This window comes from Mucor velutinosus, assembly GCF_035048745.1.
Source record: "Mucor velutinosus strain NIH1002 chromosome Unknown tig00001540, whole genome shotgun sequence".
Classification (NCBI taxonomy): Eukaryota; Fungi; Mucoromycota; class Mucoromycetes; order Mucorales; family Mucoraceae; genus Mucor; species Mucor velutinosus.
Genome location: NW_027041893.1, coordinates 409,955 through 433,369, shown reverse-complemented (window position 1 = coordinate 433,369; position 23,415 = coordinate 409,955). Strand labels below are relative to the sequence as shown.

The window sequence follows — 23,415 nt, the reverse complement described above, 5'->3', positions numbered from 1 at the left end:
ATGAGTAAATTGATTAAAAACTATTTTGGCGCCTTAGAAGGAGAGATGGATTACGCGAGCCAGCAGACTGGTCGTGGTTCCGATGATGAATCAATCATTGAACAAGATGCTGGGGACGTTTGGAGTGATAACAGCGACGGCACTCGCCTAACTGTAGAGCCTGAAGATGAAGATGAAGATGAAGACGCAGATGAAGACAAAGATGAAGACGAAGATGAGGATGAAGACAAACACAGTCATACTGAGTCGTTCTTCATGTATGGAAGTGATGATGAAATCTTATTAAGACCATTATTCCAAAAAGTGGATCTCTTGATAAATGATTTCGCTGAAACAAATGCAGCCTTCACCAAAGACCAAGTGAAGCGATACCTTGGAGCACATGTGTGCTACGAGCATCACACAAAATTCATTGGAGAGTTCAAGCCTCCCCAAGCAATCAAGACAAAGCTCAGTGGCTGGAGTATGTATCAGAAGGAACATACTCAGGGCAAAAAAATTCTGAAATCAGAGCGCAAAGCCCATTTGCAGCAACTTGGAGCCCAATGGAAGGCGCTTAGTGCAGAGCAGCAACGGCCATACAAACTAGAGGCAGAGGAAGAGAAGAAGCGGTCCTCGAACATTGACATGTTGGCCAAGTACAAGTCTTTTGATAGACATTGGAAACAATTTCGCAGAAGTGCAGATTTCTTCAGAGAGAATTATCGCACACATTTGATGATTTACCGAGCAACTGACACCATTTATGATAAACTCTACGTACCATTGTATCAGCCAAATTCTGGTACAGTAAATCATTTTTTACGGTCGGTTATAAGGACATTCGTTAACATGTATGTCATAGATGAATCAAAAGAAGCCTTTAAACAAATCGATGAAACGCTGCCATCGATGAGTATCATCGGTTTTCTGGAAAGAGAGATGCGAAAAACTCGTATTACCCCAGGTATGTATTACACTGGTTTTTCAATGTCTAAAATTGATAATTTTTGGCAGGTAATACGAAGGCTCCCCATGCTGCTCACACTCCCCATGCTGCCCACGCTGCCCACACTCCTCACGCTGCCCATGCTGCTCACACTCCCCATGCTGCCCACGCTGCCCACACTCCTCACGCTGCCCACGCTGCCCTCACTCCCCTCGCTGCCCATGCTGCCCTCACTCCCCACACTCCCCACACTGCTACTCGCAGGTATCCCAAAATCCTGAAGGACTCTGATGACGATTATGACTCTGATGGCTCGTTCCAGGATGGTGATGATTCACGAGAGGATAATGAAGCACGAGGTTCTCAAAAAAGGCCTGCTGCAGCAATTTCAACACTGGACGATACACCAACGATCGCTGGATATTTTGCAGCTATTGCGCCTGTTCCTTCGAACTTTTCTTCCAAATCATCGAATGCTCTACTGGCTGCCTTTGATCCGAGCAATAATGCCATTTCAGCTGACCTTGTTCAAAAATCAAACAAGAAGCTTCGTGGAAGCAAAGAGCAAGATATCAAAGATTTACGAGTCGTAGCCAAAGATGCCTGGTGTGAGTATCGCACATCTAACCAATCCATGTAATTCATTTCTAATAATTTTTATAGCAAAGGCAATTGGCTTGTCTGACGAAAAAAAAGTGGCTCCTAGTTGGAAGAAGGTGTTTACGAAAACTAAATATCGTGATGGTCATGTGTATGGTCTCGTTGGATGGCCAGAGGACTTGCCATACCCAAAAACAAACCGCAAGGGCAAAGTTGATCATGATATTGAGGGTTTATCTACTGATGATGCAAAGAGGGTTTTAAAAGGCTTTCGCGATGGTGTTATTGACTTTAAAAGGCTCAATTGATGTGGTTTGCGTGTAATGGTCATTTGTAGTTGAAGTTGTATATCGAGTGTCGCCATCTTTATTTTGTTAATTGAATAAATGCTTTACAAAGACAGTTGATTAGCTTGGATGTAGTTTTGTATATGTGTTTATAAAGTGGTAAAAAGACGTAAATTCGAAAAAAAAGGGGGATTGTTAATTTAATATTGCGTGTATCTATATATACTTTGGGCCAGCACTCCTTTAATAAATGTTGCACAGATTATTAAAATGTATCACCTTGCTGATCAAAAGTGAGGCTTTCTTCAATAATTGCAGTCAACTGTTTTCATCTTTTTTATCAACGCTTCATTTCCAATTTACTTTTGATTGATCAAGATACATCATAAAATCAGTAGAGCAGCATTGCCATCCCATTTCATCATCCTCTTGCTGTCTAGCATTCAATTTCGGCGGTGTTGTATGGTCACGATATACGATTATTTGGTATGAGCTTTACCTAAAGCATAATGCGAATTTTGAAGTCAATCAACAAATAGACCACAACGTATAGATATTTTGATAGTCGCTGGAGGAGCTGGCACTTGAAAAACAGATCATACACAATATAGAATTGAACCTTGATCAAGATTGACGCATCTACAAAAGGGATTTTGTACTCGAGTACTTGTTCCGTGTGTTACACCTTTTAGTGTAAACAGATTGCTGATTTTATTAGCTTTATCCATTCCACGTACAGTATCAAGAGGATTTCATTGGACTTCTGGGGCGAACACAAAATGAAGCATGGGAATTATAGGCATTGCAGTCAAAATACCCTCTGGAATTCGTCATTTTCATGTTCGTTCCTAAATTTCATCATTCGATTTCAACAAAAGATTGAACTCAAGAGAGGGTTGTCTAATAAGACGAATAAAAAACTCTTCTGAGACGAAAGCTTGCCACTTTAAATCAAGCTATATGTGGTTGAACAAGAGTAAGTATGAGTCTTCCTTCAAAATATATACAACGAAAGCCGAGACAAGGGTATAACATCACAAACAGTGTCACCACTACCGTCTATATGACAGATATTACTATATTGCTTTATTAGCCAATTTATGGACCCTGCTACGACAATTCCATTGACTATACAGGTTGTTCAGTGTTTGAGACCATTAATCATTAAAAACTCAAGAAGCGCGTCGAAACCAAGTGCTGAATTTTGCTCTATTACTACATTATACAAAGACATAGATTCCCGTCAGCAAAATATACATGATACAAATTGCAAAAGCTGATTAACGCACAAAGGAGAAATTCAAGTATGGACAAGGCAATATTTCAAAAAGGACATTTCAAGCCTCAAAGTAAACCATCGCTGAATTACAGTATGGCAAAAACGGTGCTCACACAGAGCTTTTCTACTAGCAGTATGCTATATACAATAAATTATTGTGCCATTCATCATACACGAGACTAGTGGTAGCTTAACTTGACAAAGTACGAATGACTTTTGACTCATGACAAAGCAAGCGTGAATGCCTCTATGACTATGATTGCTACCTCAATTATATGACTATAGCCCACTTTGATCAGTTGTACTGAGAGCAATAGCAGCTAGGTACAAGTACTAAAAATATTTGTGTATGCAATAAAAGAACGTACCTTTATTGTTAAGAGGTGATAGTCAGGAGGAAGTGGAGGAAGAAGAGCTAAAGATAAAACCACTAGCTTGAATTGATTTGCTTTATCAGTGTATTGATATGACTAGGAAGCAAATGCATTCAGTTATTGGAATATGAGGATGTCAACTATGAAACGGTTTTCATACATCACAGTAGCTTTTTCATAATAGCGTTATAAATAATATATAATTGTACGTCAAATTATCTGCGAAATAGAAAACAAACGGAAGCACCTAGCAGCAAAAGTAATGTCAATGACGAGGTTCAGTTATAATACAACAGTGCTCTGTAATTCATAATCATATGTTGAATATATCTTGTTAGATAGCGTTAGTCACTGTTGAGGCATAAAACAACAACAGCCGTTCGCTGTCGTTACAGTACTTGTTCTTAATCAAACGCGATGAATGACACACGTGGCAAATGTATTCAATACTAGAAATGTTATTTCAAATAAAGAGAATCGTTGGAAACAGCTAATATTATTAATTCAATGATTTTATAGCAAAGTACAAAGCAAACAAGAAAACTTAGCATTACAGTAAGGTACCACATAGAAGCTTTCTGTGACAAAGTGTACTCACTACATTAATATATTATATGATCCAGTTCAACAAATACGCCATTTAAAAGCTTTTTACCATTTTATTGCTGTATTATTGATATGATTTAATACGATGCTATGTTGGGCTGACTGTATTAAAGATGATTCAGAAGATTCATAGTTTATTATTAGCTTATCGTTAGTTTAAGTCAATATGATCACTGTTTCTACATTTCTGATACATCGGAAATACCTTTGAGAAGCTAAAAATATTAGATTTATGATACTTTTACAAGAATACAATTAGTTTTGTATACATGTAAAGCTAGTAGACAATCAAGTTGATTCACATCACGTGAGTAGTAGTACAAAATATTGTAATAACTATAGTATTACCTAGAATTTTTGAAATTTCTTAAATTTTTGCTTTGCGAAATGGTAACTTTTTGTCGACGGAACAGACAAGATTACGAGTTCAAGTCCCTGCGTTCTCTTTTTTAGAGAAAATTGCCATTATTAGTGTTTGTAGCAACGTTCATTTAATTCAGGGATAATTTGATACAGGAACATATATGTTGAGATTTTTTCATACGATAAAGTTTTACTAGATAATATATATATATAAAATAAAAAAATAGGCACTTGATGCTTTATGATCCTTCCTCAATGTCTTGAAATGTGAGTAGAATTTCGTCTTCTGGGTTTGGCTCACCGCCTTCACCAGGATCTGCATCGTTTGGATCACCGGCGTCAACCACATCATCCTCAATGTTGTCGAAAATTTCATTCCCGTCATCGCTAAGATCCACCTCAGGAAAAATAACGACATTGTTTAGCAAGTCAGAGGCATCTCTGCTTGCAAGCAATACCGGAGGTTTGGATCTTGAAATATTTTTCAACAGTGACTTGGCACTGCGTTGACGGCGAGCAACGTCCAGAACTCTCATTCTGACAAAATGATTGTTCTGTTTTCCCCTCAACGATGACAACTCACTTTCGTAGTTGCCAAGAACCCTCTTTGCTTCACCCTTCATCGAAAAGTATCATTAGTATACATGCTTCTTATGCTATTGAGTTTACTCGAGCCTACTATCAAAATAGAAATTTCTTCGACGTTTCTTTTCAATATATGCCAGTTGTTCAAAGGGGTGGGCAAATCCAGACCATTTTCGGCAGCATACAGTCTGATCCGTTCCACTTCTTTTCCGACTGTCTTCTTCTTTCTTCTGTCGATCTCTGCCTGCGTACCTTCATACCATTATACACTAAGATATTGCTCTCGCTTGCGATTCAAAATTATAACTCACTGTATGAGGTTTCTACAAATTTGTTGATCATCGAAATGATCGCCTCTGCTTTCTTCTTCAATATTTCAAGCGACAAAATAACTCTGGCCGCCTTTGCAGTGCCTATCATTTGGGTTAGAGTTCAATCTAAGGGAAGTTTTCGTTCTCACAAAAGGCCAAGCCATTACCAAATGAGCCAGGTTGAGATATCTTGTGCTCTTTCATCAGAATTGCAAACAAGAGGTGTTTTACAAATGTATTCATTACATTGTATCGAACTTCAATGATCCGTTCTCGATGTTCTTGCAAGGCTGGATCATCTAGGCTGTTGATCATCGCATACCCATACACAGATTGTAATTGCTTGATTTGATCGACCAAAAAATTGTTTCTATTGATATCTTTCTTGGTAGTGATTTCAATTTTTCTTCCACTACATTTTAAAAATGGTTCAACAGTAATATTCCTCTATGCACATGTTTAAAAGTTACCTTTCATCTCTCAAGTCATTCAACAGCAAATATTCAACGGTTAATTTTAGGTAGTAAGAATACCTACTGACATGGGTTTCTTGTTCTGCCTTATCTATAAGGATTTGCACACCGGCAGGAGTTGCTGGAATCATCACGATCTCTACATGCTCACTCCACTGTTCTTCCAGTGCAAAAAATTTCTCATTTGTAATGTTGAGCTCGCTCACCTTCTTCATTGCATTGGTGTACTTTTTTAAGATTTGTCCCGCTGTTATAAATAGATTAGTAAGACAACAATATGAAAGCTATGTATAGCTTACGAATTTCCAACATTTTGTTCTGTCTAAAATGATATACGACATCTGTTAACAATGATTTGCGGTTGAATTTGCTCATCTGTCTGATCATGGAAATGAAGCGATTTGCTGTGCTCCAGAAGCACTCTACACCTTCGCCATCTGATTATTGAGTCAGTATTTTGTTCTCCACTTTTATTGTTCATGCTTATTTACCGGTATTGCCACTGCCATTGACAACTCGTGGATGGTGTTGGACTTGACAATGCATGCTATGGGCATAGGCGTGGAACACTGTCACGAGATATAAAGGAGCCCTCTCCTTTAGCCCTGGTATACACGACTAATAGTTCGTTCTTGTGTTGGAATCGATGTATGCAGTCTCTGAATATGTATATGCCTACCTCTAATTTGCCCTTACACAAGCAAATAATGTCATACATAATTAGTAGTTTCTGAGAGTTACCCAATAAACTCATAAGATGACTGATAGCCGCAAGTGCGTACTTACGCCTGTTACAATCATTTAGGGGAATCAGAAAGTTGTTAGTCTTTTTTTTTAGCATTACCAAGATCTACTTACCCTTCGCCATTATAAATATCGTATAATCGAATAGGCACGCCATGTCTTGCACAATTCATAGAAAAAACTCCTTCTTCGTCAAAACGGTTACTCACCTTTCGATTTTTCTCTGAGCCAGCTTTGAACGTAGGGTTGTTGATGTTGTCTAGTTCTTCAAGACCACACTTGATGAAAATGTGATTAGTATGCACCATCAAGTACAAACATTTTAGTGCATCTATATTGTCAATATGCTTACCAGCTCTTCTTTCGCATCATCTTTTTCATTAGCAAACTTTTCAACTTCACCTTCGACTTCCCACAGCTGTGCAATGTCGTAGCTTGTTGAAAAGATACTAGGATAGAGATCTACATCATTTCGGTTTCGCTTGTTCATCTTTCTTTTTAATTGGAAGTTGCCATCCATTACAACTCCAACGGTATCACCATCCTAAAAGAAAGCCTGAATCAGTTTTTGCTAACGAGATGCCTTGCAACGCAACTCACAAAACACGCATGACAGTACAAAGAGTGGTTGACCAGTCGTAAATCATCCAAGGCATGGCTCTTCAAATTTCGATATATTACTTGTAGTGTGTTGAACAAGCCGTTATTCAAATTTTTAAACTAAAGAGAAAAGAGAACGGCGAGATATTGAGATAAACAGCACAATGGTCTGCAGCATTTAACTTACGTCGTTTTCACCATAGTTACTCAACAAGAGATTATCAACATTCTGCGTCTTCACGAATGCATAATTTGAAATGCTTCCATGTAGCTTCAAGCTCATCAGTTTTTCAAAGACGGCGAAATGGACCGCAGCTTTTGGTTGAATTGTGCTGCTTGGCAACATTTGCATCAATACCAATTTCTTTAGGATTGGTTGATGCATACAATAATCAACTTTGATTTTTTGATGGTCTGCAAATCAAGTGTCAGTTTAGCTTGTGTAATATTTGGAGTTTCACTAAATTTACTTACTGTGTAGCATATAACAATATACCTCCAATGTTTTCTTATTGCTGCAGTCGCATTGATATGTGCTTTTCAATTGATTTGGGACTTTGAGGGTAGGGTCAGCATGGCCATGAATCTCGTGAGATTCAAGATACCACTTCTTGAGCGAGACACTTTCTTGAGCCCAAAAGTCTTTTCTAATTCTCCTTTGTTTTTTTTGTCTGAAAATGGTTGTGAAACCATAACGCTGGTTAGAAGGCTCTATGTAGTCGAAGCCATGGTCGATGCTGTCATCGTCAAAATGAAATGCTCCGTTTGCATGGACAAGTTGTTTAGTGTTGTCGTTCAGCGAAGCATTAGGCTGGGTTACAGCTTGCCTATTCCGTTTCTCCAGCTCATTGATGTACTTGATGGCTTTCGCATGTGCAGTCTTTGCGCTCTTCTTCATCATCTGAGACTTTGTTATAGAGCGGCTACGTTGTTTGCGTGCTTTTTGTTTTTTTTTCTTCAAGGCTATCTCCTCTGCATTCGTTGGCATTTTCTTGATAACCTTTTTGTTTGATTCCTTGTTTGCCTCTTCTTCAGTGGCTTTCTTGGCTCTCTTAGCAATTTTATAAGCTGCGTCGTTTTTCAACATTTGATGAATAGCGGACGAAAATAGAAAAGTGATGCTGGCTTCCTTATAAAGAGTATTTGGTGAGTCGACTCGATTGTTCCACAACCTACACAGTTACACAGTTGGGGAAGATGTTTGTGCTCTTTTCTAAACACCAATTTGCTGAATTACATACCAGCAGATGAAAGTGCTTTGCGTTGACTGCAATCAGAAATTTGTATTTGATGCGTGCTCATCAAAATTATTTGCAATGTTTTGAGGAGGTTGCGCATCAAATGCTTTCGCAAAAGAAACTACTGATAAAAACTGCCAATAGCATGCTTGAAACTATTGTTACAAAAATAATGCAGCGTAGAGAATGAAGCTAGGATTAGATAGGCAGGCAGGGCAATATAGTTAAGGGAAGAAGCTTCTGCATCAGTCGAAAGAGAAAGCTAAACCAAGCGCAACTAGTAGCGTGGGGGTACAAGTGAGTTGTGGAAGGCATGATAGCCTACTGGGATCAAATGATATTTAGAAGGTATTCCCCAATGATTGCGATCAATAAACAATTGGCAGCAAGGTATAGTAGAGGGCAGAACGCATTATAGGCAGCCATGTATAGGCAGCTAGGTATAGGCAGCTAGGTATAGGCAGCTAGGTATAGGCAGCTAGGTATAGGCAGCTAGGTTTAGGCAGCTAGGTTTAGGCAGCTAGGTATAGGCAGCTAGGAATAGGCAGCTAGGTATAGGCAGCTAGGAATAGGCAGCCATGTATAGGCAGCCATGTATAGGCAGCTCGGTATAGGCAGCAGGGCCTATTAAGCCCAACAGCATTGGATTTTGATATTACATGTAATTTCGATATCATCTGTGATTGGTACAAAAATCCCCCAAGTGTTAATGGAAAAATATATAACTCTGAATGAGTACAAATAATGCTCATTTTTGTAGTGACACATGCAACTCTTTTTGAGTACAGTAGTGTGTAAGAGCTGTTTTCCATGACTATTAGCAAGGGAAAATTCATGAAAATCAAACGATTGCGTTTTTCACCCCAAAATGAAGACTTTCCTTGTGATACATATCAGATCAAATTGATGGTAAAGATGAAAGGCAACATTGGAAACTACTTTTATAAAATTTTTATATGCTGAATATTGACATATTCGCAGAAAACCCATTTTCACATCTTTGAAGATTGCTCATTATTTTCAATTTGAAAGCTGAATGCAACTAGCATCACTCGATGCGCCTTCATTGACTCTTTATAAATATATTAGAAAGTAAAGTATAACAATGACAATATTCATAATTAAATTTAGCAAAAACGTTTAAAGAATGTGAGATCAAGTCGAATTTGAACACGAAAACACCCACTGCACAATTCCAAATTAAAGTGCAGCAGTTACGGCTTCCACGGCGGAAAATTGAGAGCAAATCTACTGGTCGTGACGTCGGTTAGGGTGCCCTCTCATTTTTTTATAGCACGGTTTTTTATCCTTTTTGCAAAACGCGTTTATCATCAAACACAATTTGTTTTGGAACCCTTTTGATTGAAAATAACACTCTAGCTTCTGATAACACGGCATTGTATTGTTAAAAGTACTTGACACTGCTTGTTTGAAGTGGAATATAGTAGGTACCATTCGATAACGAGCATTGGAAGGCGAAGAATCAGCACTAATCAAATTTGTTTATTATGTTTTGATAATTTTTTTTGCCTGTTTAACGTGAATGTTTCTGTCATTACTTCTCTGCTATCTCTGTTGTCTGCTTCTTTGGTTCACCATGTCTGGCGTTTACTTCTTTGGTCTTCTTCTGGTCTCTGGTGTCGTTCGTTCTTTGGTTTTTCTATGGTGTTGGCGTTGCTTCTGCTGCTGCTAATATGGTCTTTCCTGGTCTACTGTCTTCGGTGCATGCTCATTCTCTGGTCTATACCCGGTAATTGTGTATTATCTGGTCTGTCTGTGGTGGTGATAAGTGGTAAGTAAATTCTTTGGTAGTCTTTGTCTGGTCTCTGCTGATGGTATTCTTTCTTTAGTTTTTCTATGGTGCTGGTGTTGCTTCTGCTGCTGCTAATATGGTCTTTCCTGGTCTACTGTCTTCGGTGTATGCTCATTCTCTGGTCTATATCCGGTGATTGCGTATCATCTGGTCCATCTATGGTAGTGGTAAGTGGTAAGTATCTTCTTTCTTCTGGTCGCAATGATATAAAACTTCTTTGAACGTTTGTATTATTGCTTCTTTTCTCTTGATAATGCATTCATGATGTTTGCTTTGTTGCATTTTTCTTCTTCTTTTTGTTGGTTGTGTTGCTTTACATCCGACTATTACCATGCATGTTGCTCATGTATGCATTTTTGTTGCAACAACAGCGAGCTGTTTTGAACGTCTCTGATGTTGTATTTGTTACACTTTTCTTTTACTCACTTTGTGTGAGTATCCCTTTTTTTTGCCTACGTACTGCTATACTCCTATAGTAGTATGTACTTTTCTTTACTTTCTTTTCGTTTCTTATGTTTCTTTTGAAGCATATCTTTTTTACGTTGTGTGGATGTGCCTATCCCTGAAGCTCAACAAGACTTTATCCGAGGCTAGGAGGTAGATAGGCCGCCTCCACTTGGTTATCGCTACTTACTTTAGTGATGATTGAGAGTCTCAACGCCAGAATTTAAAAGCTAGGTGGTGTAAGTAAGGCATGCTCTAGCATTTGAGGGAAATTTGATGATAGTAACGGCTATATTGCTGTATATGGCGGAGCTTAAAATTTTGCCTCACATCAAAACAGGGGGAAACTCTCGCAAATTTTTTTTTAGGTCAGCGGAGTTTTCAAGCAATCTGATTGGCTAAGGGGTTGAAACGACGAAGGGTTACAATTAATTGATTTTCTATTGATCAGTCAATTATCATGATATAGTGTTTGTAGTAAAAGCGTAGCCAAATGTAGATACCATTTAAAGCCTACATTATTAGATAGTAAGATGATATGATGCAACTATTAAATCTGGCATCTGTTGCACAACAGTTTGATATGGAAAATTTCTTTTAAATGTATCATGTGAGGAAGTTGTATACGTAGAACAGTGCATTAGTTATCAGGTCCTTCCAGTACCAATTGTGCAGCCAAACATGTCTGTGGTGAAATCAGATTTAAGAGATTTCACAAATAATATAATGGAATAATAAAATACAATAGAATCAAGTGTATTTCATCTGTGTGTAGAATGAACTAAAGATCCTGGAATTTAGTAAAAAAGAGTATTTATGCATTTGTAACTAGGTTGTAGGTTTAGTGATGATAGAGAGAAATAGATGCTGCTATTGCAGTAATATCTCTCGATGTTGTGGATGTTTGATTTAAAGTATTAATCAACCAGTGCAAGAGCACCGGTCATAAGGTTAGATATGAATACCCTTGATGGGCTTGGATGAGCTATCATCATAGCATGATTTAATGTAACCTTGACAGTTTAAGATGTGATGTTTGTTATTGAAGTGTGGAACCCTTTAACTGGAGTACTGCACAACTATGGCATCAGGGCATAATTATTTTATTTGACTATGCTTATTATTGATTTTATTTTATTTGGATAAACGTAACATCACTTATCAAGAAACTATCATGGATATGGTTAAATACACCATGACCAATAGTGATTTGTTCACACGATGTGCGAGATAAGGGTGCATCTGTACTTTATTATGTTTAGATGGTTGCTTGAAGCACATTGGAGCGCTTTATTGATACATTCAAATAGCCTGAATTTCAATGAGTGATATTTGACGAATTCCTGCTTTCATTCAGGTTGCTTTCATTAGATGGCTATTCCATTACATCGCGCGTACATTCAACAAGGTCAATAAAGCTTAGGTACTTCTAACTAACAAAACTAAACGACGCCGTTAGATTTATCATTTATTTCAATTCCTTATGGCAGTTTTGGCACTAAAATATCTTTTATTCTTTTTTTTACAATGCTTTTTCTTCAATTCAAAGGTAGATGTACATTAAAGTACGCTTTTAAATCACAACGTTGTCTCTAAACTCTGTAATTTGTCAAGGACAAAATGTAAATTAAATGAACATAACAAACATAGTCTATTACGGTGCATAATAGGATATGGTTATTTACATCAATGGATTCAGGGTAATGAATATGGACCCATTAGATGTGTCAGTAGATGTTGGATAAGAGCTACTCGAATGAGCTATATAATATGTTTCTATTGTAACTTTTATATAAGATACGAGCGTGTTTAGTATGCTTTGGATGGCTCTACCCTCGCTTCGCTTCGGTAAGAGCCAACTTGCGCAGCGACAGCTCGCGCTACCAATTGCCCTTGCGTATCCTATCAAAATACTGCTATTTTATTTTGACCCTCCACTTAAACATGAAAACCCTTCATATTACCTGTCGATCTGATTCTTATGTGATGCTCTACATCCATATGCACGTAGCTACTTCATGTAGGAGCAAGCAGCGTACTGGTAATTCCCCTATGTAGTCTTTAGTGTCTCTGATACAACAAAATCTGAGTGCATTTGAGCTGCGGTTTCTTGCGATCATGGCCGTTTTAGATGGTCAAAATAGCACCAAACAATTGCTCTCGTCTAGCAGTTACTTATTGCCACTATTGCTCAACTTTTTGAGGACCAAAAAGCATGTTCTCTTGATTGTGTGTATTCATCAAATACCAATGAAACATAGGCTCTCTGTAATTGTCAACACAAAGCCTCTGTAGCTTAATCTATATCGATCCAAACAGACAAAGCGCTCAAAACGATCCACGCTGCAAGTGACATATTTAACGAATGATTGCTAGTGGACAAGTCACTCTTATTATATGCATGCTCAAACCGGTCTTACCATAGAACAGCGCCATCATTGCTAGTGTCGTCGTCGTCGTAGGCAAAATATTCTTCAGTTTATCCTCAATGCCAGGTCAAACATTACACATTTGGCGGAATACTGGTTAATACTCCTGATTTCATCGACTATGCCAAGTTGCCATGATAAAACAAAAGTGATGAGCGTTTGCACTAGGAGAGAAACACACTAGAAGTTTCCGCATCTCTATTGTAAAGCACATAAACTGCTGCTATGAATACAACAAGTTGATAAAACCTAACAGAAACACTTCAACATGGAAATCAGCAAGTGTTATATTTATAAAAGGAACAAATTACATAGTTATGAGTAAAAAAGGAATTACAAAAGGAAACAATAAACAAAATTGAGGATATCGTAAATAGAAATAGATAGTGGTGGTATTTGTCAGTGTAGATCAACAAGAGAGTAAGATCTTAGATGTACAAAAAAGTAATAGGTGGTATATAGCAGCAACGGTTGAACAGCTGCAGATTAGAAGCACATGAATTTACTCTTCTTATTCATCAACTCATCCATTCGGTTCTCCAAAATTCTTCTCGCCTTCTCTGCCTTTTCCTTGAGTAGTTTTTGTTGCTCCAGCTTTTCTTCCAACTCTTTACGCTCAACAGAAGATTCATCCGACAAGGTCTTTTGTTGCGTCTGTATTTGAGTCACCTGCGTACGCAAGTTTTGGATTTCAAGATTGTATGCTTGCTTTTCTCTGCTCAAAAGATCCAATTGCTTCTTGACCTCACGGACTGAAGACTCTGATCGAGACAGCTGTGATTCCAACTTGCTAATGACTTCTTGGTGGGCTCGCACATCATTTTCAGCAAATTGAGCTTTACGTTGTAGAGAGCGAATCAATTTGTCGTATTGCTCAGATGTAAAGTTTGCAGAAGAGGTAGAATTCATGATTTCACTGAAGCTAGTAGATGCAGTAGAGTCTTGACGATGGAGTGAAGATTGGCTTGATGCGCCCACAGTGATGGGATGCATAGATGGCGATCCAGGATCGCTGCCATGATCAGATAAGTCACCAGTGGTGCCACCTAAAAGTAAAGGTGATGAAGGTGCAGAAGGAAGCGCAGGTAATGGAGTAGGAATTGGAGGAAGAGGATTGGATGGCGGAGCAGTAGGTGGTGGAAGGTTGCTTGAGTTGATTAGAGTACGACTACTGCGAAGTGATGATGAAGGACGAGGAACAACATCCGATTTCATAGAGATGGATGACATGCGCTTGAGAGCTTCTTCTTCTGCAGCAGCATTGTGGTTGCCGTCAATCAACATGGTAGAAACAGATCGATAAGAGCCAGATTTAGATAGTTTGGCAATACTTGACTGAGAAATATCACGCTGCAACTTGTATTGGATGATGCTTCCAGTGCTGTTGCTTGCTGTTGGAGGAGGGGGCGATGAGACTCTGGGTGTCTGAGGAGGAGAGGTAAACTGCATTGATTCTCTGTTGTGAGCAGTGAGACCGGTAGCACTGCTTCGAGGAATTACTTGTTCCATCTCCTTTTCCAATCGATCATTAGCAGCCGTCAATTTCATCAATTCCAGTTCCAGGTTTTTGGTTTCCAGTGTCAATTGACCGCGTTGCAATACAAGCTGCGATTCCAGGTCGTCATTGTGCTTCAACAACTGAGCATTGTCTTCTTGAAGTTGCATAATCCTATTGAGCAAGTCTTGTTGATTGCTGCTTGAGGACGAGGCCTCGTTCTTTAAATGCAAGATGCATTCAACATGGTCCAAATCGAGATCCTGCTCGTCTTCACTCTCATCGACAGTAATGGTTTCGAAGCTTGAATTAACCGGTGTCACAGTAGCAATTTCCTTCTTGACTTGGGCCAATGAGGCTTGAAGTTGTTCAATTTTCTGCTTGTATTCCATATTCTCTTTACGAGTAATGAAGAGCTCTTCCTTGGTTTTTTCCATTTGAGCTTTCCAGACATCGTCCTCACGCTTCTTGGCTTGCTGTAAAGCGGTAAGTTTGCTCTCCAGTTCAGCCACCATACCAGTAGAATCTTGTAAGGAAGCCAAAGCACGTTCTTCCTTGATCGTAGCCTCCAATTCAGCGATAGTACGAATGAGTTCTTCATTTTGCACCAGTTGCTTCTGTACAGCATGTTCCAATTGCTCTAGTTCCTTTTGTTTTTCCGATTTCGCTTGTTGCTGCAATTCAATCTCTTTATCTAGTTCCTGAACACGAGCTTCTAGTGCTTGCACACGTTGCAATTCGAACTCTGTTTGGGATTGTTCCTGTTTCAGCTGCAACACCAGATTAGCCTGTTCAGACAACGATAAACGGGCTTCGCTCAGCTCAGACTCGAGATTCTTGACCATGGCATCGCCTTGAGAAGCACGTTGTGAGATTCGCTCCAATGATTGAGACAGCTCATCCTTTTCAGCAGACAGCAGGTTGACGGTGCGTCTTTTTTCTTCAATCTCTTCTTCGCGTACTTTGTAGTGGTGCTTGATATCTTCCAGAGTCTCCATTGTTTTGTCCGATTTAGCATCTTGAAGCCTCAACGTGCCCTCCACAAAAGACATAACTCGCTCCAGTTGCTTCTTTTCAGAACCCATGCCACATACATCCTTGAGAACGCTTTCCAGTTTTCTTTGCATAGTAGCAGCAGCCTCCGTCTTGCTTGCATTATCAGCTTCCAACAGCTGAATGGTTTGATTTCGTTCTTCTAATTGAGTCTGCAGAGAAGACACAAGACGATCCATTTCCTCCAACTTGGCCTCCAAACCTTGAATGATGGCATCTTGCTTCTCTTCTACTAGCTGCAGCGCGTTGATATCAGACTTGAACTTTTCCAACTCTTGTAAATGCTCGCGCAATGTAGATTGTGATGCTATCTCCTGTTGACGCATCTCGTGCTGGAGATCAGCATAAACTGATTTAGCCTGGTTCATCTCACTCGCATGCGTTTCTGTTAGCGATTTCAATGTGTCTTGCAGTTCTTGGCTGCGCTGCTGTTCTTCCAATAGCTGTGTCTGGTGAGCAGCCTTCAAGTTGGTGAGATTGTCTTCTAGTCGAGTTGTCTCGTCCAAGTGAGATTGACGCAGTGCAGCTAGTTCTGATTTCATTGCATTAATTTCATCTAATCGTGATTCGAGTGAGAGGACCTGAGATTCTTTTTCCGTTAGCAATGCAGCAAGCTCTGCAATCTTGGTCGCCTTTTCTTTATCTACGTAGTCTTTCGATTGTATAGCTCGATCTGTAAATTCAGCCTTTAGTACATGCTGCTCCTTGACCAATGCCAACTCCTGCTCCAACTCCTGGCATTTCGTCTGGCATTCAGCGAGTTGCTTCTCCAGTGCTTGGTTAAACGAGGCTTCCGAATGTGCTAAATCGTCGTGCTGAGCAGACACATCGCCCACGACAGACAGACTGGCAATCTTTTCAGTCAATTTGGTCTTTTCCAATTCAGAGGCAGAGATTCTTGCTTCCAAATCACTAATGTACTGTTCAGTGTGCTCGTCCATCTCTTTGAACTTCATGATTTTTTCGCGTAATTCAGAGAGTATTTGTTGATCTTTATGTCCGTCATGCACAGACTTCTGTAACTGAGCCTCCAATTCTAAACAGTAGGTTTCTGAAGAGCGTTCACGGTCGATGGCAGCAGAGAGACGGGCCTTGAGTTCTTCCAATGCTTGCACTTCAGTCGCCTGCATGGTTTCATATTCAGTGATCTTGGCTTGCTGTTCTTCCAATGCTTGTTCAGAGTGGCTAAGAGCAGCTCTTGCCATCGCTAATTGAGATTCAAGACCAGAAATGGACTTTTCGTATTCTTCAATGACAGGCTCCACCAAGTGCTGAAATTCGTTGTCTGCAGCTTCGGTAGTGCTTGCTTTTTGACGAAGCTCCTTCTCCACCAGTAAATTACGCTCACGCGTAACAGTAACTTCATTTTGGAGCTCTTCAATTTGACGGCGCAAGTCAGCCACCATGATAGCAACGTCGTTATTATGGCTACCGTGGTTTTGTGCATCGCATAATTCGAGGGAAGTTGAGCTGTCGGGCATCGTAATGTTGGTGGTGGCAGACATGGAGGGACATGTCGAGGGGTGAGGGTCACTATCAGATATCGATGAGGAAGAGGGTGAAATGATCCCATGATGGCCATGAGCGAACACAGTTGTGTGGGCTTTGGGTGATCCGCTTCCAGTGGAAGACATGGGCGAAGGTGAGTTTCTATGATGAGGAGAAGAATTCTTGAGCATCTTCACTTCCATCTTGAGTTTGGAGATGATTTGACGCAAATGGTCCAAGTTGTCGCTGGTCATCCATTCTTCAGCCTCGTTCTTCTCGGTCTTGTTCCTGATGTTTCTTGCGCGATAAGCGTATTTGATGGTATTGATAGTCTCTGTCAAATTGATTTCTGCAGGGCTTACACAAGCAATCATCAATGTGGTCGAGTTACCGCCCAGAGAATCTTGTAGTAAACGAGTCAGCTTTGAATCGCGATAGGGCACATGTGTTGACTTTTTAGACGAAGGGTCTGATAACGCAGAAATGACATTTCCCAAGGCCAGTAGACCCGCATTGATGTTGATACCTTCTTTGCGGCGGTCACCCTGAGCAGCTGTTCTTTTCAGTCTTTCAGAACCAGCCAAATCAACAAAGTGGAATTTAGAGTTTGACACCATCCATTCACCGTCCTCTTCATCGGCAGCAGCCAATGTAGGCGATGTAGATCTCTTCTCCATTTGAGCAGCCATGGCTTTAACATTGAGTGTGCTGTGCCTGTGATTTAAGCCACTGCTTACATTGCTAGCTGTTGAGCGTGATACAGAAGGCGATGTTTTTTTTGTGGATGGCACCCATTTTTCTTGTTTTAGTGTCACAGAGAAAATAGCATGCGATCTGGACGATTTGGCGTTCATATCTGTAGATCCCGTTGCGCGGTTCTCTGTACCCATCTGAAGAAATCTACAGTAGTAAGGTTAGCAAAGAGGTGAATTATGTATATATAGAACTGCAATGCATTGCATCATTACCTAAGAACATCTTCAGTGCTTCCCACAGGAACCTCCTTTAAGCCAGTCCATATAATGTGGCCTTTGGTGTCTTCTCTTATGGTGACAGGTGTTCGCTCATGAGGAGGAGCAGGATTCAATAAATCGATGAGTTCTTCATTGTAGATCTCGATAAATGACACATGCACAGTGTATTTGGCTGATTTTTCATTGAGCGGTAGTGAGCAGGATGAGTTCAGTGATGAGCTTGATCCACGCCGAGGAGGTGCAATCATGGAGACAGGCCGCAACTTTACTGTTGAAGCAGACCTTCTTGGAACTCGTAAACCCGAAGCAGGGGGGAATGTTGAGAGACCTGATGCTGGAATAGCACGTTTTTGTGGTTGCTGCTGCTGCTGCTGCTGCTGCTGTATGGGTAGGTTTGTGTTTGCTGATTGCTTTTGAATGTCATTGAGTCGTTGGAACAAGGCCGACATGGCGCGAGGTATAATGCCTTCTTGATCTGGATTTGAATGATCGTCAATGGCTGTTCCCATTGTGTAGGTTTTACCAGAGGATGTTTGTCCCTGAATTAAAACATTAGCATGAAATTTGCTTTACTAGCGAGCGGCATTCTTACGTAGGCTAGTATTGTCACATTGTATCCGTCAATGAATCTATCAACGAAGTTGGATGCTACTGATGTGAATACTTGCTCTTGTGTGCTGTTGACATCAAACACATGGTCGAATTGAAATGACTTTTGGTGCGGTACAATGGTAACTGAATTCTCGTATGTCTTTATCACATCTGAGTCGGTTGAATTGGAAAAGCGTGGTTGAGATCTGTCTTGTTGCGTCAAAGGTCTCACCCGCAGTGCGACTTGCACAGCTGTTGTATTGGATATCATTGTGGTTGGAGATGGTGTATTATTAGTATTAGTAAGAGTCATATTTTAGAGTGCTGTATTCGACATAAAGAAAAAAAATGATAGGAGACAGAAAGAGAAAAAGGGAAGAAACTAGAGAAATGCTTAACTTTCAATGTGGATGTATATAAATATACAACTTACAGTAAAATTCTGCTTTTTAAGGGGTTGGATCCAAGGGGATGATGAGAGTGTGTTGATTGGGGGTTTGATAGTAGTTTTTCTCTCTCTCTTGACAAACAAACACAAAAAGAAAAAGGAGAAGCGACTAATTCAACTGTCAGAATGAGTGTAGAAAATGAGCGTAATGTATAGAGACAAGAGAGAAAAGAAAAAAAGACGATGCAATTAATACTATTACCCTATAACAGTATCCTTGGAATAAATTATATGAGCTGCTCCCGACCAAATAGTCGTTGTGCTACCTTCTGTCCATCTAGAAAGGGAAGGTAAAAGGTTAATTAATTTATATATTCTTTGTGTGCACTTGTAATCTAACTGCAATGTACTTCATAAATCCTGACCTGTTGGCTGATGGAACACAGCAGCTGTTAGTGTAGCACGCATCAACGCCAGTTGCATTTACTTTGTGCTTTTACCAGGCTGATGATGCTTTCTTTTGCTAATGAAATTCCAAAGAGTATATCAGTCTAAGGACGGCTTGTGTGATACGAGTACAACATTACACTTTCACGTTTTTCTGCTTCACTTACTGGTTATAGGCAGACTGATGAATCTGTATAATATGAAAAGTCTTTGTAACCAGAACACCATATGCCAATGGTACTGTCTATATATTAATATCTTGTTGAAGGTTGCACACAATTAATAGCTCGCTTGGTGATGGTTCTTTTGTACTGTGGCCTAGATAATCATTATGTGATGTAGATATATTCTAGATGATGACATATTTGTCTGGCCAATACCTCTTTGGTATTTGACCACTGGTATCCCGCATGATGTGGTCTGCTTCTTCTTAAAGCTAGAATCTACATTTCTCAATAGCAGAGCCATGGCTATACTTGATTGTGGAAAGCAGCAATGGTTTAAATTAGATATATACGTTGCCTTCTGCCCTCAAGCTAAATGGCTTTCGATAATATGAGTTGGGTACACCCGAATACTATTTATAACCTCTAAATACTAGCAGAATTTGGCAACTACAATAAAAGAATCATGTCTAGAAGCAACCATATTGATAAACACGTTCATATATCTATGTTGCCTGCTGCTACATACTCGATAAAACGATACTTATTGTGTCTACAATCATATACCTCAAGTCCTGTGCTCTCTCAATCCTTCTGGATTTGCCAGCGTATTGACTATTAGATTCTCTTCGTCATGATACATCTAAGCAATGGATGCAATCGCGCGCAATCAAACTGAACCGTCTTTGCACAAGCATGCAAGCTTCTTTATCATTGGTTTCTCACAATGTTTAGGTAAACATAGCATATGCTTTATAGTTAATCACATTTGTGATGAGAGAGGCTTCTTCCTTTGCTGTGAGAGTTTTCAAGAGGAGATGTTTATTTTTTCTGGATCGTTATTGCTGCCTGTCAACTAAAATGTGTATTACAACTTTTTCCAAATCTTCCAAGCTTTAAACTTTTTCTTCTTTTCATAAGATGCGTCCTTGTTACTAGTCAGGGCCACATTGACATCCTAATACACAATTTAGCAAAGATTTGTTCATGTAAAATGTAGTTTAATGACTGGTACCTTTTTACTTCCGTTTTTGTGTTTGAAAAGTCGTGAGATCAAAGTGGATTTGTGCTTACTGCTGGAGGTGGATGTGGAGGGAGAAATCTTATCTGAAATAGAGGCAGAGGTAGTCATAGATGGCGCAGGTGTTGCATCTTTTTGTAATATTGTCTTCTCCTCCTCCTCTTCCTCCTCCTTCTTTTTGAGCTCTTGTCGCTGCTGGATTTGCTGGGTCTCCTCCTTGATCTCCTTGTTTGTATCAGCTACATCTGTTTCATCGTCTGTTGTTGTCAATTCGGCTTTATCATATTTGTTAACTGAATCTTCGTCGGCGCTGGGAGCATTCACGGGAGTAGAGATGGCCTCATTCTCTGTTTCATCTTGATAACTTTCCCTCGCATCACTTTGATTTATCGATGCAGGCTCTGTTTTATCTTTAATTGACACTATATCGTGTGATGCTCTAAAACTAGAAACATTGTGTTCTTCCTCATTGGTAACTGATTCATGAGAAATCTCCTTTAAAGCCTCCTCTTGGGGTAGAGGCGTTGATGATGACAATTCAGGCAATAGTGGCTCTTGATGCTGCTGAGTGAACTTTTCCTCCTTCTTGTTCTCTTCTTCTGACAGCTCCTTACGCTCGTCCTCTTGGGATGTATTTACTTCCGAAACCTCTTCAGGTATCTTAACAGCAGCGGCAATAACCATAGTAGCAGGAGCTTTATCAGTTACAACAGCGGCAGGCACAAACATTTCTGACAAACTATCCTTCTTTTTAGGGGTGGCATTGTCCTTTTCAACCAGTGCAGCCTTGATGGGGTTGTAGGGCACTATTTTGCGATATTTCTTGGAATTGAATCGAACGAAATTTGGTGAGTTCTTCATGAGCCTCTTTTTCTCTTTGCGCTCCCTTTTGCTCTGTTCACTAGTCAATTGACGTCTAACACTTCGGTTTGGTTTCTGAGTTGCGAGATCTGACATTGGATGTATAATAGCGGTCTGATTATATGCAGGTAAATGTAGTTGGAATAGTAAGAAAGACAGAAAAAAAGGAAGAGAAAGAGAAAAACATGATGAATTACCAAGACTCTTATTTATATACATTCGGGAATCTTTTTATGGCTATTTTATGCGGTGTTCTTTTTTATTGTTGCCCTAAGATCATAAATCAAACATTCCGAAATTTATTCGCAGGCCAATTTAGCATCAAAAGAAGTGAGTGCAATCGAAAATGCTTGCAACAGACACATGGGGTATTTGTAGTCCATCGTAAATGAATCCCTCTCCACTCGCCCAAACTGCATCACAATGTAGTCCAAGTCGTTGTCATGCACAATCTGAAAGTTTTTGACAGATGCTTGTGTCACTCTTCCGTTGAAATTAAGCACAAAAGATTGGGTTTCTATCCTGAAGTATTAATCGCATATTTCACTCATGCAAATCACAGCAACATGTACCTTCATTCCACTGTGGACTTTTGTTATGAAGCACAAGCAAATCTCGAGCACCTCCATCACGGTATTTGCTCAGCAACATTTCCGATTCCTTCACAGGCCTGTATTCAGGTCTCTTTCCATCTCGAGTTAATGTGTGCATCAAAATAGTCATCTTTCTCGGTCCTTTAAATCCAAGGATGTTTGGATCCTATCATACGTCCGTAAAAATAAACTTTCTAGTCAAATAAACTTGTACAGACTTGATTTGCTTACATAAAGAACGGCCCCAAGTTCCTCTCTTATTGGCAGATCCTTCTTTTTAGTCGTCATCTCTCTTTTAACTGGGTTTTTGCCATGAGAATAGATGACAAAGGTGGTGCCTAAAAAGTTGGATCTAATGGCAAAACGTCGGTTGAATATGAGGATACTAGAAACCGTGTGTATAGATCAGCTTGTTACCTGACTTTGCCCAACTCCACATAACCCTCAGGAACACTGGTGTTCTCTCGGTAAATGCCAGTGATGGTATAGTAGCTTGTATTGCTCTTTCTCTTTTTGCGAGCTGTCATAACATGCTGAATCTCTCCTGTTGCCAAATGCTCAATGAATAAATGATATTGTGGGTACAGTTTGTCTAGACCATCTCGACAGCGGTGAATGCGACATGTAACTCGGGTATTTAATGCAGCAGGCCTATAATATTTTAGCTGATGAACGCCAAGCATTTTAAACGAGAGAAATGTTACCTGAATGCGAGATCTAGTAGCTCTTTTTCTGTAGTTAATGGCCGCTGCAAGACAAAATCAGTAGGTGGCTCTGGTCTAGTTACCCGCACTGTTTGTTGCGAGCTCAAATCCATATCAGTAGGTACAATCGCCATATCTGTATTGGACGTCTCGTCTTGCTCCTCTTGCTCTACATTGTCATCACGAGGCAATTCAAAAGATTCTGCTGATAGTTGTGGGTGAACAACCCGATGAATATTTCGCTGTTGCTGCTGTTGTAGCGTCATTTTGCTTTTATAAAAGGTGGATGGTAGTGAAAAAAAAAAAAAAACTAAATGAGATACGAAATTATCGTGTGTACAGCCAATTCAGTTAAAGCAATTCACGGTGACGTCCTTCTGAAGTGGTATTTACGATGGATCAGACATGTCGTCTGTTTACCTATGGTGAGTTGGAGGCCAGAGAGTGTGCGCCTCATATCAGGTATTCGGCTATTTATCTGCCAATGTCCAGCCATAGTTGTAGCAAGTTGCTCGAATGCAGCAAGAGAAGCAAATCTCTGTGAGATTTCACAGATGTTAAG

The 23,415-nt window shown here is 39.8% G+C and overlaps 5 protein-coding genes across 5 annotated transcripts; 1 reads left to right on the top strand and 4 right to left on the bottom strand.

Annotated features, from left to right (window-relative positions):
- On the top strand, nt 1-1,836 carry ATC70_004243 (uncharacterized protein; the record flags this gene model as incomplete). Its single annotated transcript, XM_064823550.1, has 4 exons — nt 1-784; nt 845-946; nt 997-1,536; nt 1,592-1,836. 4 exons carry the CDS (start codon nt 1-3, stop codon nt 1,834-1,836), a joined length of 1,671 nt encoding a protein of 556 aa, XP_064688375.1.
- Nucleotides 1,837-4,676: 2,840 nt separating this feature from the next.
- On the bottom strand, nt 4,677-8,237 carry ATC70_004242 (uncharacterized protein; the record flags this gene model as incomplete). Its single annotated transcript, XM_064823549.1, has 13 exons — nt 4,677-5,054; nt 5,117-5,274; nt 5,334-5,435; nt 5,501-5,745; nt 5,804-6,053; nt 6,106-6,243; nt 6,298-6,424; nt 6,486-6,594; nt 6,665-6,828; nt 6,903-7,094; nt 7,151-7,270; nt 7,338-7,564; nt 7,625-8,237. The coding sequence occupies 13 exons, from the start codon at nt 8,235-8,237 to the stop codon at nt 4,677-4,679; spliced, it is 2,823 nt and encodes a 940-aa protein (XP_064688374.1).
- Nucleotides 8,238-13,560: 5,323 nt separating this feature from the next.
- Nucleotides 13,561-18,988, bottom strand: dot2 (ESCRT II complex subunit Dot2; the record flags this gene model as incomplete). Its single annotated transcript, XM_064823548.1, has 3 exons — nt 13,561-18,010; nt 18,079-18,623; nt 18,677-18,988. The coding sequence occupies 3 exons, from the start codon at nt 18,986-18,988 to the stop codon at nt 13,561-13,563; spliced, it is 5,307 nt and encodes a 1,768-aa protein (XP_064688373.1).
- Nucleotides 18,989-20,542: 1,554 nt separating this feature from the next.
- On the bottom strand, nt 20,543-21,652 carry atg6 (Vacuolar protein sorting-associated protein atg6; the record flags this gene model as incomplete). The annotated part of the gene is made up of 2 exons (XM_064823547.1): nt 20,543-20,632; nt 20,690-21,652. The coding sequence occupies 2 exons, from the start codon at nt 21,650-21,652 to the stop codon at nt 20,543-20,545; spliced, it is 1,053 nt and encodes a 350-aa protein (XP_064688372.1).
- A 203-nt stretch (nt 21,653-21,855) lies between these two features.
- On the bottom strand, nt 21,856-23,119 carry ATC70_004239 (Threonylcarbamoyl-AMP synthase (TC-AMP synthase) (L-threonylcarbamoyladenylate synthase); the record flags this gene model as incomplete). The annotated part of the gene is made up of 5 exons (XM_064823546.1): nt 21,856-22,073; nt 22,129-22,315; nt 22,381-22,501; nt 22,567-22,800; nt 22,854-23,119. 5 exons carry the CDS (start codon nt 23,117-23,119, stop codon nt 21,856-21,858), a joined length of 1,026 nt encoding a protein of 341 aa, XP_064688371.1.
- Nucleotides 23,120-23,415: the final 296 nt, after the last annotated feature.